The 12785-nt window shown below is 37.3% G+C and overlaps 1 protein-coding gene across 2 annotated transcripts in view; it reads left to right on the forward strand.

Moving 5' to 3' along the window:
• LOC126370919 (probable phospholipid-transporting ATPase IM) overlaps positions 1 to 12785 on the forward strand; it is a 75488-nt gene that overhangs the window by 12694 nt on the left and 50009 nt on the right. For both annotated transcript variants that reach the window (XM_050016043.1, XM_050016044.1), the window contains one exon: positions 11825 to 12092. In XM_050016043.1, the coding sequence (XP_049872000.1) occupies positions 12035 to 12092 (58 nt within the window). In that variant the 5' untranslated portion in view covers positions 11825 to 12034. The remainder of the gene's footprint in view (positions 1 to 11824; positions 12093 to 12785) is intronic.

Here is a 12785-nt window from a genome sequence, read left to right on the forward strand (position 1 = left end):
TATGATCGCCGAGCCACTTCTGATACTTTGGTGAAACCGAATACCTACATAACAATATTTTTGCCGATTTCATTGAGTGTAAAAGCCTAAGCCAAGTATACTCGTACTCGAGCGTGAACATCCCACTCACAATTATTGATCGACTTTATTAAATTTCTCCTCGCTTATGACGGACGGCCTGGAGTTCCACGAATCTAGACAAAATAATTTCGTTCCTTGAAAATTTTTAGATATTATTTATTTCCGTTTATTTACTTAGCGACAACAGCACACGAGTGTTTGATGTACTAATAACGTATCGCAAAATAGCCTGAGACAGCACTACTTAAGTATATATTTACAGGCATATTTCCGCCGAGCCATTGTCAAGACTTGTAATCTACCTCGCACACTTAAACGCGTCACTAATGACTAATCGACCAAGTCATTCCATTCTTTTCTGACGCAAATTGTTGGTTTCTCAATCAGTAGATGTAAGCAGACGGCAACATGTCATTCGATGGTGGTGGAAAGAGTGTCGACGACAACTGCAAATAACAACAATGAAGTCTTTATGCGGACCCTTTACACGTTTTTTTAAGTTTCCTAATATTATATATTTTCAGACATCGAGAACATAATTTCCGCCGTCTGTACACCCTCTCATAAAGACCTAAGTCTCTCAACACCTTTAACCTTTACAAGTGTACCTAATCAACATTTTGTCAAATTTCCTTCCGTCTCTTTGTTGTTGTTCTTTCAGTCTTGTAATTGAATTGCCAATACATAATATTCTAATGTCGAATTTTGAAGATTTAAGCGTGGGTTCCTTTCTACGCCCTTATTTACGACCTTTAGCATCTGGAAGACAACCTTCGTCTAACAAAACAAACCGGTTGATCTTTAGGAAAGGTTAGACCAGAACACCCACTCCAAGGACAACCTTTGATTTGTTTCATAATTATTATAATACTATTAGGCCTTGCGTATACATTAATAGTTTAAAATAAATGTTCACGAATAAAATAAAGAATACCCAATCGTATGAATAACAGCCAATCAATAATAATAGCTGAATAATAGCTGCCAATCTTCACGTATCGATTCCAGTGCGACAGTATAGGTAATTACAGCAGACCGATAACGTATATTTAATAAGATGGTAGTCGGACACATCATCTGGGGGCATGGTAGTGCCCCCGCCAAGACGAGCAAAGCGAATCTCTATTTCTACATACTCTACATAGTATAAAATAAAGTCAGTTCCCCTGTCTGTTCGCATAGATATTTTATACTGCCCAACGGATTTTAATGCGGTTTTCATAAATAGACAGAATAATTCAAGAAGAAGGTTTATAATATCTAAATTATGCATCTTATAGTAAGAGGAAAGCCGAGAATATCAAGAATTTGTAATGTGACGTCGTAAAAATCGTATTTGTGCGGGTTCATTGCAAAGGATGGCTAAACCAAACAAGTTAGATCAAAATGTTAAACTTGTGTATCTTAAAAAGACGTATTATATCTATATCCCAAGGTTAGAATAACGGACAATAACCATTTCTATCTTTTACATATTATAATATAATATAGGTATTATAAAAATACTGGGTTTTTCACGAAGCTATTTTAAACAATATTATTATTGCTTATCCTGTAAACATTGTGATGTCCTGTCGTATAGTCTAACAATAATACACTTCTCATCAAAAAAATCGAAACACCTTGCAAGTTTACGTTTTGTCAGGATTATCAGAAAAATGTGTACATTTAGGAATAAATGTTAAATGTCGTTTAATAGTGAGTAATATGAGCTTATCAAATCTTAATGTTAATGTTCTAAATTTAAATGAATTTTTCATAGGTTTCGTATTTTGTTAAATGAGTCATTTTTATTCCGTATGGAGTATAAAGGAAATGGATAAAACAACACACGTAAATGAAAAAAAAAAAGCTAAAAAACGTTTATTTAATAACTTGTATTCCCTCCCCGAGCTCTAATTACTGCTTCCATACGGTTCTTCATCGATCGAATGAGAGTCACGATCACATGCTGTGGTATATTGTCCCATTCCTCTTGGATTGCATCTTGCAGCTGGCTAAGTGTTTCTGGGGCAGGATCTCTTGCTCGAATTCGTCTCTTTAATTCATCCCACAGATGTTCAATGGGATTCATGTCCGGGCTTCTTGCTGGCCATTCCATAATAGAGATATCGACTTCGTTAAGATAATCTCGTACGACGCCCGCGGTGTGAGCCCTAGCATTGTCGTGCATGAATATGAAGCCGTTGCCAATACAATGTGCATAGGGCATCACATGAGGCTCGAGACACTCTTCGACGTACCGATGACAGTTTAGTGCAGGCAGACGTGGCCCAGACACGAAAGCAAGCTCTGTCTTACCGTCGGCGCTGATTCCTCCCCAAACCGTCCACGAACCGCCACCATAGCTGACCTTTTCTTCAATGCAGCATTGTGCATAGCGTTCTCCGTCTCTTCTGTAGACCTTGTTCCTTCCGTCGTTACCATACAGCATAATTTTACACTCATCAGAAAAGAGAACTTTGCTCCACTGTAGGTATGACCAATTTAGGTGCTCACGTGCAAAGTTAAGGCGCGCTCTTCGATGGTCTGCAGTTAATTTCGGCCCATTTGCTGGCTTATGCGGTACCAGTCCACGATCCTTCAACCTTCTTCTAATTGTAGAGTCACTTACAGCCACCCTTCGTACAACACGAAGCCGCTGCTGCAGTTGAAAAGCGTTAAGGCGTCGATTTCTTAAAGAAGTTGTTACAATAAATCGATCATCTCGCTCAGAAGTGACCCGATTCCTGCCAGATCCTGAACGGCGCGTGAACAAACCAGTCTCCCGATAACGTTTATAGACTCTATGAACAGATGACAGGCTTAGATGCAGTCTTGCAGCCACAACACGCTGACTAAGGCCAGAATCCAGCAATGCCACAACTTGGGCGGCTTCTGTGGGCGAAGTATCCATACGTTTTAGAAAAAAAACCTTTTTTCACACGTCCCAAAGTCACAGTATTGAAATAAAAAACAAAAAGTTTAAGGATAGGCGCCAATTTTTAGTTTTTAAACGCTAAATGTACTCCAACCCTAAACACACATTTGTCTCAAAACAGTGATTCATTTCGTTTATAAGATAAACAAATGAAATTCTAATTTTGAATTTAGAATTTTCGCTTATTACTGTAATGGCCAAACTGCCAGCTATACATTTATGTATTTTTTTTCATCGTATGAATTCTTTTTTGTGTTAAATTCGGACAGAAACAATGAAAACGGAAGTGTTTCGATTTTTTTTGATGAGAAGTGTATTATTAATCACTCCACACTGACATCACATTAACATCTACTTTGCTCTCGCGTGAAGCCGGGGCGGATCGCTAGTTATAAACAAATATGTATCACCAATCAGTAGGTTCTAAAGAATACTAGCGTCGTGGTTCACGCCGTGGCTTGTGCTAAGTGAGGTCATTTTCTTCAGGACGTCCATCATCACCTTATGATTATTTCGACGAATATCTTTTTTGTTACATTTTTTTTATTATGTGAAAATTTTAAATTATGTTACTGTTATGTTCTTGTGTTTGGCGTCCTTTTATAATAAACACTTTATATTCTATCCGTAGATGTGGCTAAGTTCATATTTACACGTTCTGGAACAATAATGTTCAGTACAAGTGAGGTCACATGTGTTATTATTTAGATTGTTCTTAAATTGTTGAAAAGTCGTAAATTACACGACTGATTAAATTAATTTCAGCAAGTCTTAACTTTCCAGACCTTAGTCTGCTTTCTCCTTCTTAAAGGAGAAAGTAGTAAGTGACTGTTTATGAGGACCCTCGTGTAGATGGTATTTTATAGCATAACAAATAGGTGGTGGAATAATGCGAAAATAAGTATTTAGTGCTTCTAATTTTGATTATTTTAGCCTCAAGCTTTTCTGCAGAAAAGAAAAATTAAAATGCTCAGTGTTGCTGTTACGTGATCTGATTACAAACAGTAACAACGGAAAATATCGATACTCCCATTTAGGTCGTTCACTCCAAAGCTTTCAAATATACAATATACCTAAATAAAATAATCTTCTAGGTATATGGTATCACGTAGAATCACGATTACATTTAATTTCATAACTAAAGCTACTTGTAAAAAGTTTTGTAAAATCATTTATTATTTTTTTATAATTTAAACTAGAGTTATAACTTATAACTAGAAAACTTTTTCAGTTACGTTAGCTTTGTGTTTCAAACTGAACAGCGGAAAGATGTACTGTGCAAACCTTTCGACTTAATTGAAACATAAGTGAAAGGATTTTATTAGACGATTGCATGACAAAACGCTATTCTCTGATTAATCTGAGGTTACCTTGTAACACTTACAGATTAAGGGAATCTACTACCGTGGCTACTATTGTACATATATACACGAATTAATCAGATATATATTTATACACACATGACAGGCGGAATGATCTAAAATAGTAGTCTACTTCAGGTCAAAGGCTCCTCAAAGTAAGCGGGGATAAAAGGTACTCTACCGCACTGCGACTTTCTACGGAGCTTAAGACTGGCATACACAGCGAACTGTGTAAAACTTAGGAACTGAAAAAGATAGCGGTAGTTACATTCTAAAATTAGGACGCCACATTAACAAACTTAAATTTACTTAAAAAACAATACGACAAGTAATTAAAGATATATCAAACACCTAAACTATATACACATTGTAGAGGGCATCCAAAATAAAAAATTAACGTCCCCACTGCTGGGGCACGGGCTTTCCCTATGGAAATAAAAAAAATTAAAAGAATTAATAAAAAATATGCACTATTTCTACCAATGGCAAATGACTTTGAAAGTAGCAATAAAATCGCAAGGCTCGCATGCTAGACTGGTTCAGTGTTACTACAAAACAAAGACTAAAAGATAAACTATGTTTAAAATATAATCCGTATACGAAAGAAGTCCCGAAGGCCGCGGCGCTAGTGTCGCAGATTCTGCATAGACTTATCATGTCACTTGTCAAGTTAATTTCATTAAAATCCGCCGACTTCTTTCGTGGCGCGAAATACTATTGCAAACCTAGTTTATTTTTCGTTTGTGTTTTGTAGTAGCACTGGTATTGTTTAAAATTGTATCAAATTCATATGATTAAGATCGAAATCGCAAGTCAAGGTGTTCTCGACAATTCGCAGATTGTGCTCAAGGTCTAGCCTAGTGATGTCACCGACATAAAGGCCCCTTGTTCCGTGTTTTGGTACCCATACATACACCTGCGACAAAAAACACCACATCAACTTCTCCACTACAGTGGCCTAACAGTATGTTTGTTACCCAATATCAATGTTATGATTTTATTTAATTTGCGACACTATTGATATTTTAATGCATTTTCTTATCTATTATGTTTACAAATACACTTAGCGTCTACTGGATAGGTCAAAAGGGGAATAATTATTTAATTACCAGTTATTTTTTATCGCACATGTCTATCGCTTCAACATTGTTGTTATTACACATATGCTTTTAATTAAAAGGGATCTCTATTACTCATTGTCAAAATGATAGCTTATAAAACATAGGCTTCATAATTCATAAACAGTGTTTTGTCGTAGGTAATAGAGGCCTGTTGTATTGTTCGTGGAACTAGTTCTGACCTATATTCTGATATTAATTTGTTGACAGAGTTGTCAGGCGAGATTTGCGCGACTACCCATAAACGGCCATTATTTTATAATTGTGTTAGGTGCATTCTTCAGGTTATTGTAGGTTATAATCATAAACAGATAAGACTGGTATCTCTGTACATATCTATTTGTCACTTAATACACGCATTGTGAATTAATCCAAACCGTACGATATCTAGCAAGACGCTTCGCGATTGTTTTAATCTCAATCATTGTTTACGGAACAATTACGCCTTGTCAAATAACCCGCTGTGTTACTATTATAATAGATAGGAAACAGATATACCGGTAGGTACTTAGCGTCTAAATGGCATACTTCTAGAGATTACATAGTGTGTGTTTCGTAACAATTTTCACGGTATTTTCTAGTACGTGACATGTGTACCTACTCTACATTTAGTCCATTGTCATGAATTGAATGTGTTAGTATCGCAACGTGATCACTTGAAATGATACATTTAACGATACACTAGTGACTTCATTGACGTGTTTTTATTAATACACAAACACCTACAGACGATAAAACATACGGAGTGTACTGATATATCATCATCACGAATAAAAATGGCAAAATAAAGTAACATGCAAGGTTAATAGTTCTGTACGTTTTTGATCTGTTCAATTATTGTCTACTTTTAAGGAGCTCTAACTTTTAAGAACCATTTTAAATGAACTATCTATGTAATATGACGCTATGTGTCTTCCGGATCAAACAAAGGGGAACGTAAACCGAGCACTCCATTTTGTGCTAACATATATTATTTATATTAAATAAAAATAAAACAAACATGTTTTTGGATACAAAAGTTGCAAAAGATTGTAAGAATTACACATTTTTATCACTGTCACTGTCGCTTTTCCCGGGTGCCCTCGGCGCTCCCCATTTCCCCGGCCAAGTAGTTAATGCCATTTGCGGCAAATCTAAAATAAGTAACGTCAAAAAAAATATACTCGCTTTCCGAAACCGTTTGCAAGTTGGCTAACCCTTTTGCTGTGTTTTTAATGCTGATGAGGTGATACTTTATTGACAGACAATGCATATCCATAGTAAACAAACCTAGCAAATAATTCAATAACAAATAAATGATAATATTTACTATTGAATTGGTTTTAATCGTAATGAATAAGGATCGGGAAATTGGCAATAATATAAAAGACCAAAAATGTGGCCCTTCGACCCGTGTCGGCCAAGAAGACATGCAGAGGGTAACAAATATTTAGGTCACTATTTTTATGTAAGCCTTGAGCATATACCCTTTTACCCACCATGTTTAACCTTATTACGGTATGTTAAAGTGTGTCAGGTATCATTTTAAGGGTTTCATAATATGAATTGTATTCTAGGTTGGCTATTCCAAACAAGTTTGGTTTACTCATGTATGCATACCTTAAACAGGGAGTCCCTGAGCGCTCAATGACATAATATGCAATGCTGCCACAGATCCTTATACATAATTTTAGACGAACAAAACTTTAATACATATTTTCCAGTAAATTCACTTAATATTATGCCATCAACTGAATAGAATGATATAAGTTATGGTCGAGTTTACTAGTTACTTCTGTATAACCGTATTATTCCAAAGATCAGCTTCATTCGGCCTAGTATCTGAACAAGCCTCTGATTAGATTATATCAAAGAAGATTTACGTTCGCTGAGAATGGATATGGGTTCTCTTTTAGTTGTAAGTTCTTTTATATACACCATGGCCCCGATTCCTGCAGACACCGCCTAATTTTATTTTAAGTTATATCCGTCATTTTCATATCCGTCGGAAAGGAAAGGGACGGATGATTCACAGCTCTTAATTTTAGGAAGAATGTGTGAATGAATGAATAACCCGGGCGAATCAAAAGGTACGTCGCTGGTATGCAATCCGTTTGACGTGCTGTCTACTTAACTGTGTCGGGTTATTGACGGATGTAAAATTTTTAGACGGTTGGTTTAGATTTGTGCTTAATATTGACGTGTGTTCCATCAATTTTATGCTTGTCGATTACCCGTCCCTTTCCTATTCGGCGGATAAGAAAATGACAGATATAACTTAAAATAAAATTAGATGGTATTTACAGGAATTAGCACCAATACCTACAGAATTTAATAATGTAACAACGATTTTTTGAAGCTACAAAGCCAAACAGACTAGCTGTTGTAATGAGGGACATTCCAGAGTTATGCAATATACCAACAATATACATGGCGCTGTAAAGATTTTCCTTCGTTTAACCTTTTAATTTCATGCATAACAGACATAATATATGCAGCATATCTTTGTTTTTGGGTATAAGTGATGACCCTTTTTATTACACCCAGGCACAATTACATCTTTCACCCATTATTATTCTGATCAAAATAAAGAGAAGCAATACAGATAGCAACATAATTCTATACATAATGTGATCTAAATATCAGGCAACAATTATTTTTAATGCTTCTGTCATTACATTGTATTTTTGAATAATGATGTACCCGAGTAAGAAGAAAATAGGTAATTATCACGTTGAGTTTCAACAGCGCCATCTATATTATTTTTGGGGGATGTAGCCTGGAAACTCCCTCATTGATGAACGACTAAACTTTTAAAACTAGTAAGTACTAGTCGTAGCTTAATATCGCTCTAGTATTATTAATAGCTATATGTCACATAGACTCCATGTGTGGACATCGTGATCGTGACATACCGGTATCAAGCAGCGCATCTCAATTCCGCCAATCGACTTTAATTGTCTCATTAGGTGGACACTGCTTGAGTCTGTTCTGTTTCTAGGCCGAGAGGTCTCCGCTGCTCTTCATTGATATTGTCTAGTGCACTACACTGATTGGCTTGGTTGGCCTTATTTACGGCATAGGCGTTCCATATTTAGAAAAGAAACATAATATTAAACATAATATTCTCTTCTTCTTATCGTGTGGGTTGTGAGGCGGATTATCAACCTCATCAACCCTGGTGTCAGGGTTAGTAAAGAGCCGCCAAAGCCCCCTGACATGGCTCATGTAACGACTACTAACTTACATCAGTAAGTAGTAAACGGGACCAACGGCTTAAAGTGCCTTCCGAAGCTCGGGTCATCTTTCTTTCGGACAATCAGGTGACCAGCCTGTAATGTCCTATAACCAAACTAGGGATCACAAAGTGGTTTTCGTGATGTGTCCCCACCGGGATTTGAACATTATATTAGCGTCACACGAATCACAGTAAAAGGTACGTGAGCTTTGTAGGCTCTTTTTAGGTACGGACTATAAGGGATAGGTCTAGTCCTCTGCCTGTTATGTGACGTCTTCTATCTATATTATGTTTTGGTTAAGAGTTGTAGGTATATAAAAATGTAACACACCAATGAAGTATGCTAAAATTGTAACCGGTCTTCTTCTATCGTGTGGGTTGTGAGGTGAATTACCAACCTCATCAACCCTGATGTCAGGGTTACTATTGAGCCGCCAAAGGCCTCTGACATAGCTCATGTAACGACTACTTACTTACATCAGTAAGTAGTAACCGAGATCAACGGCTTAACGTGCCTTCCGAAGCACGGATCATCTTACTTTCGGACAATCGGGTGATCAGCCAGTAATGTCCTAACCAAACACATATCACAAAAATTACTTTGTGGTCCCTAGTTTGGTTAGGACATTGTAACCGGTGACTTGTACCTTTGACTTTGATGTCATTTATCTGGTGCTTCTGTAGAGCTTCAGATCAGATGTTTGCGTCAAGGATAAACTTTGAACCCCACTTATTCGCACATTTCGATTTACGAAACTTTATGAATAACTGCCGTTTTATATATAACGGATTACCTATAACACTGGCAAAATATTATATTGCCAATATCCTGCGATTTATCCTTCAAGCCATGATACGTTCGATTCCAAGGTATAAATAATCTAAAAATATCTCACCACATTATTTAAAGTCTTACGTCTTAGTTTGTTTATCAAGGTCTAAAAGTTCTGAAAAGTGCCGACACATGGTGTTGATAAACGTGTCTCAACTTTGACGAGAACTTTGAAGAACTTTTAAATCGAAACAGTCTTGAATTAGTTCAAAATACTCATCACATCACCATAGTTTTGAACACATTTTAAACTGGATCGGCTATGGCAAATAAAAAAATCTGTTGTATTAAACATAATGTAAATATCTATAACACTTTTATTTATTTAAAAATAACCCTGTATTGTAGAAAATAGCACTGTCACGGCGGCGGCACAAAATAAATAATAATCCTGTATATACAGGGTGTTGGTGGTATCGTAACGAAAACTTTGGGGGTGATTCTGAGTAAATATCAAGCGGAATTTTCCGTCGCAATTGTACCAATTGGAACTGAAAATAATTTAAAGAAACAAAAACATTTCCATGAATTTTCCGACAGGAAATTCCACTTGATATCAACTCCGAATCGTGGTCCGAATCACTGCCCGCAGCATTCGTTTCGGTGTCACTAACACCTATACATACTTGTATGGTGTACGTACTGGTACGGGGTGTAAGTGACATGGTAACGAATATTGAAGGGAATGATACAGCTTAATATCAAGTGGAATTTTCCATCGGAAAAGTATAGAATTGAAAATAATTAAAAAAAAAACACAAAATAATACATGCATTTTGCGGAAAATTCCTGAGAGCACACGAACGACGCTCTCATTAGTTGTCGAGTCGCTGTGGCCGAATACGGTCAGGAAGGATTGATGGTTGAACACCCTGTACTTATCAAGTATTATGTATGTATACATAAGTACGTATCAATCGGTCAATAGTAATACGGATACCTAAATCTAAGCACGGCTGTACCAAGTATTGCAGTACATTGGTATAATCCCCTCTACCAAAGGTGAATTACCTAATGACGAAAAGCGCTTATAATACATCAGTATTCTAAACAAACAACACAGTAGGTTTTGAATAACATAAACAAAACGGTATTTGTCCACCAATGCACATAAAGCGAATTAACTAGAAGAAGAAAATAAATAAGGCTGCGGACGTTTCTTAAGTTTGTAAACGTTTTCTAAATTCAACGTCGCGACAAGTAATTCCGCTCAGCTCTACAAATGGACCTCGTTGTTATGCGGCTACCCGTCGTTTTTCCTTATTACCGCATCTTGCTATTTGTATTTATAAAACTTCAAGCGGTTTTAATCCTTTCTTTCCTCGCGCCAGGAAAGCTTTGCGTTTCACGATTCAATGGCGCCCTGATATGTAAATGTTTAATTCATCATCTTCCTAGCGTTATCCCGTTTTTCACGGGGTCTGCTTACTTTACGAAAAGATTTGACAGTTCCGGATTTTACAGAAGCGACGCGACTGTCTGTTTGACCTTCCAACCCGGAGGATAAACCAGCCCAATTGCACAGACAGTACAGGTGACAGGTTAGGTTACATACCTCCGAAAAATCATTTTTCGGCTATGCGGGTTTCCTCACGATGTTTTCCTTCACAGTAAATTCTATAACAAATTCAAAACTCTTTGGTTTAAGCCCGTGCCCGTGATAACGTTTAATTATAGGCGGCTTTATTATCCTTTCGACATTTACCTTTAGCCGTTCCGTGAATTATACATTGTTTTCCACCCACTGATGAATAGTTAATTCCATAAATAGGGACAAGTCTGTGCAACATCTGGAAAAAGTGATTATAACTAATTAGGGGATGGTAGATACGTGTTTGACAGTTGTTCAGTTGTTGAAATTTAGTTCTGTGCAATAAAGTGGATTTGACTTGATTTAATTTGATTCTTACGTTAACTTTTAATGTTCGAAAACTAGCGACCCGCCGTTGCTTTGATCTGTTCCGATCCGATTGACTCATGTAGATACTATTTTATAAGATGCTATTATTGTATTTATTTCCTAATGGACAGCTCCAAATAATAGAGAAAGAAATGTTTAAAATATATTTGTTTGTTCATTTAAGAATAAGAATAAAATAAAATTGCCAGTAACAGGTTACATTTGCTTTGAGAGTATTCAAGTAATCATTGTTGAAAAATTTTCAAAGTGAGCTGTTTTTTGTCAACCTTCTGATATATCTCAGTTAAATAAATAATGTGTATCTAGGGAGGTGCACGAGTGTTAGTGTTGTATTGTAGTGTGAGTAATAATGATGTGGTTGTTGTTTGTTGCAGGAAGGCGGAGTGGCGAGGCTCGCAGGATGCCGAGGGCGCCGCGCGGCCCCCCGCCCCTGCCGTCCCACCAGCTCCCTAGGAGACCTAACTTAACCCTCAAGTGTCCTTCGATAATATAACGTCTAACTTTTTATACGCCTCTTTTATACCGACCTATAAGTATAAGCACGCACAGTGTTAGTGTTAAGAGTCGCGCGCGAGTGTGTGTGTATGTGTGTCGATGGTGCGGCCGACATGGGAAAGTCCTCGGCGAGAACACATGGCCAAGGTGAGTCCAAAGTGGCCGGGACACCTGTCCCCAAGGTCTCTGTCTATTGCCTTTTGCCTAGCGAGCTTCGCTAACCGTCACAATACATAATTTCTTTCCGGTACCGAGACCACTTTAGAAATACTCTGATATTTCTGAAAGTCTCACGCCCTTGACTGATGCTTCGTTTACTTATTCACTCGACTATAATTTAAAACTGTGTCAAAAGGGTTAGTGGCAAGGTAATAAAACCAAGGTAACGATTCGTGTTAAAGGTGCTTGTGTCTACTATACTGGTGTTGGTTGTGCTTAGCCAGAGCGCAGCATAATGTATGAGTTTTTTATGCTTACTTTTGATTTATCATGCATAACTCGCTACTCTGTCTCGTTAAGTTTTTCTCCATGCAGCGTTTCTTTACGTTACATGCTCAGCGAAATGCGTCGTCGCAGGTCACGTACCAAAAGTTCAATTCCATCTAGTTTATAGTATTTTCTTTGTTAAAAGGAATTGGTATAATAACATCGTAGCGCAAATGTCATTTCGTGATCACATCACGTCACGAACTGTTAAGGCTTCGGCACACCAAAACCAGCAGCGCATGTTGTAATACAAGAAACTGTATGAAGTGCGCAACCAAAACCTGTAACAGTGCCCTGTTACCGTGAAGGCGCGGCGGCTGCAGTATGAGTGCGGCGCGGACATAGCCTGTTATT

Source organism: Pectinophora gossypiella, chromosome 11, assembly GCF_024362695.1.
Source record: "Pectinophora gossypiella chromosome 11, ilPecGoss1.1, whole genome shotgun sequence".
Lineage (NCBI taxonomy): Eukaryota > Metazoa > Arthropoda > Insecta > Lepidoptera > Gelechiidae > Pectinophora > Pectinophora gossypiella.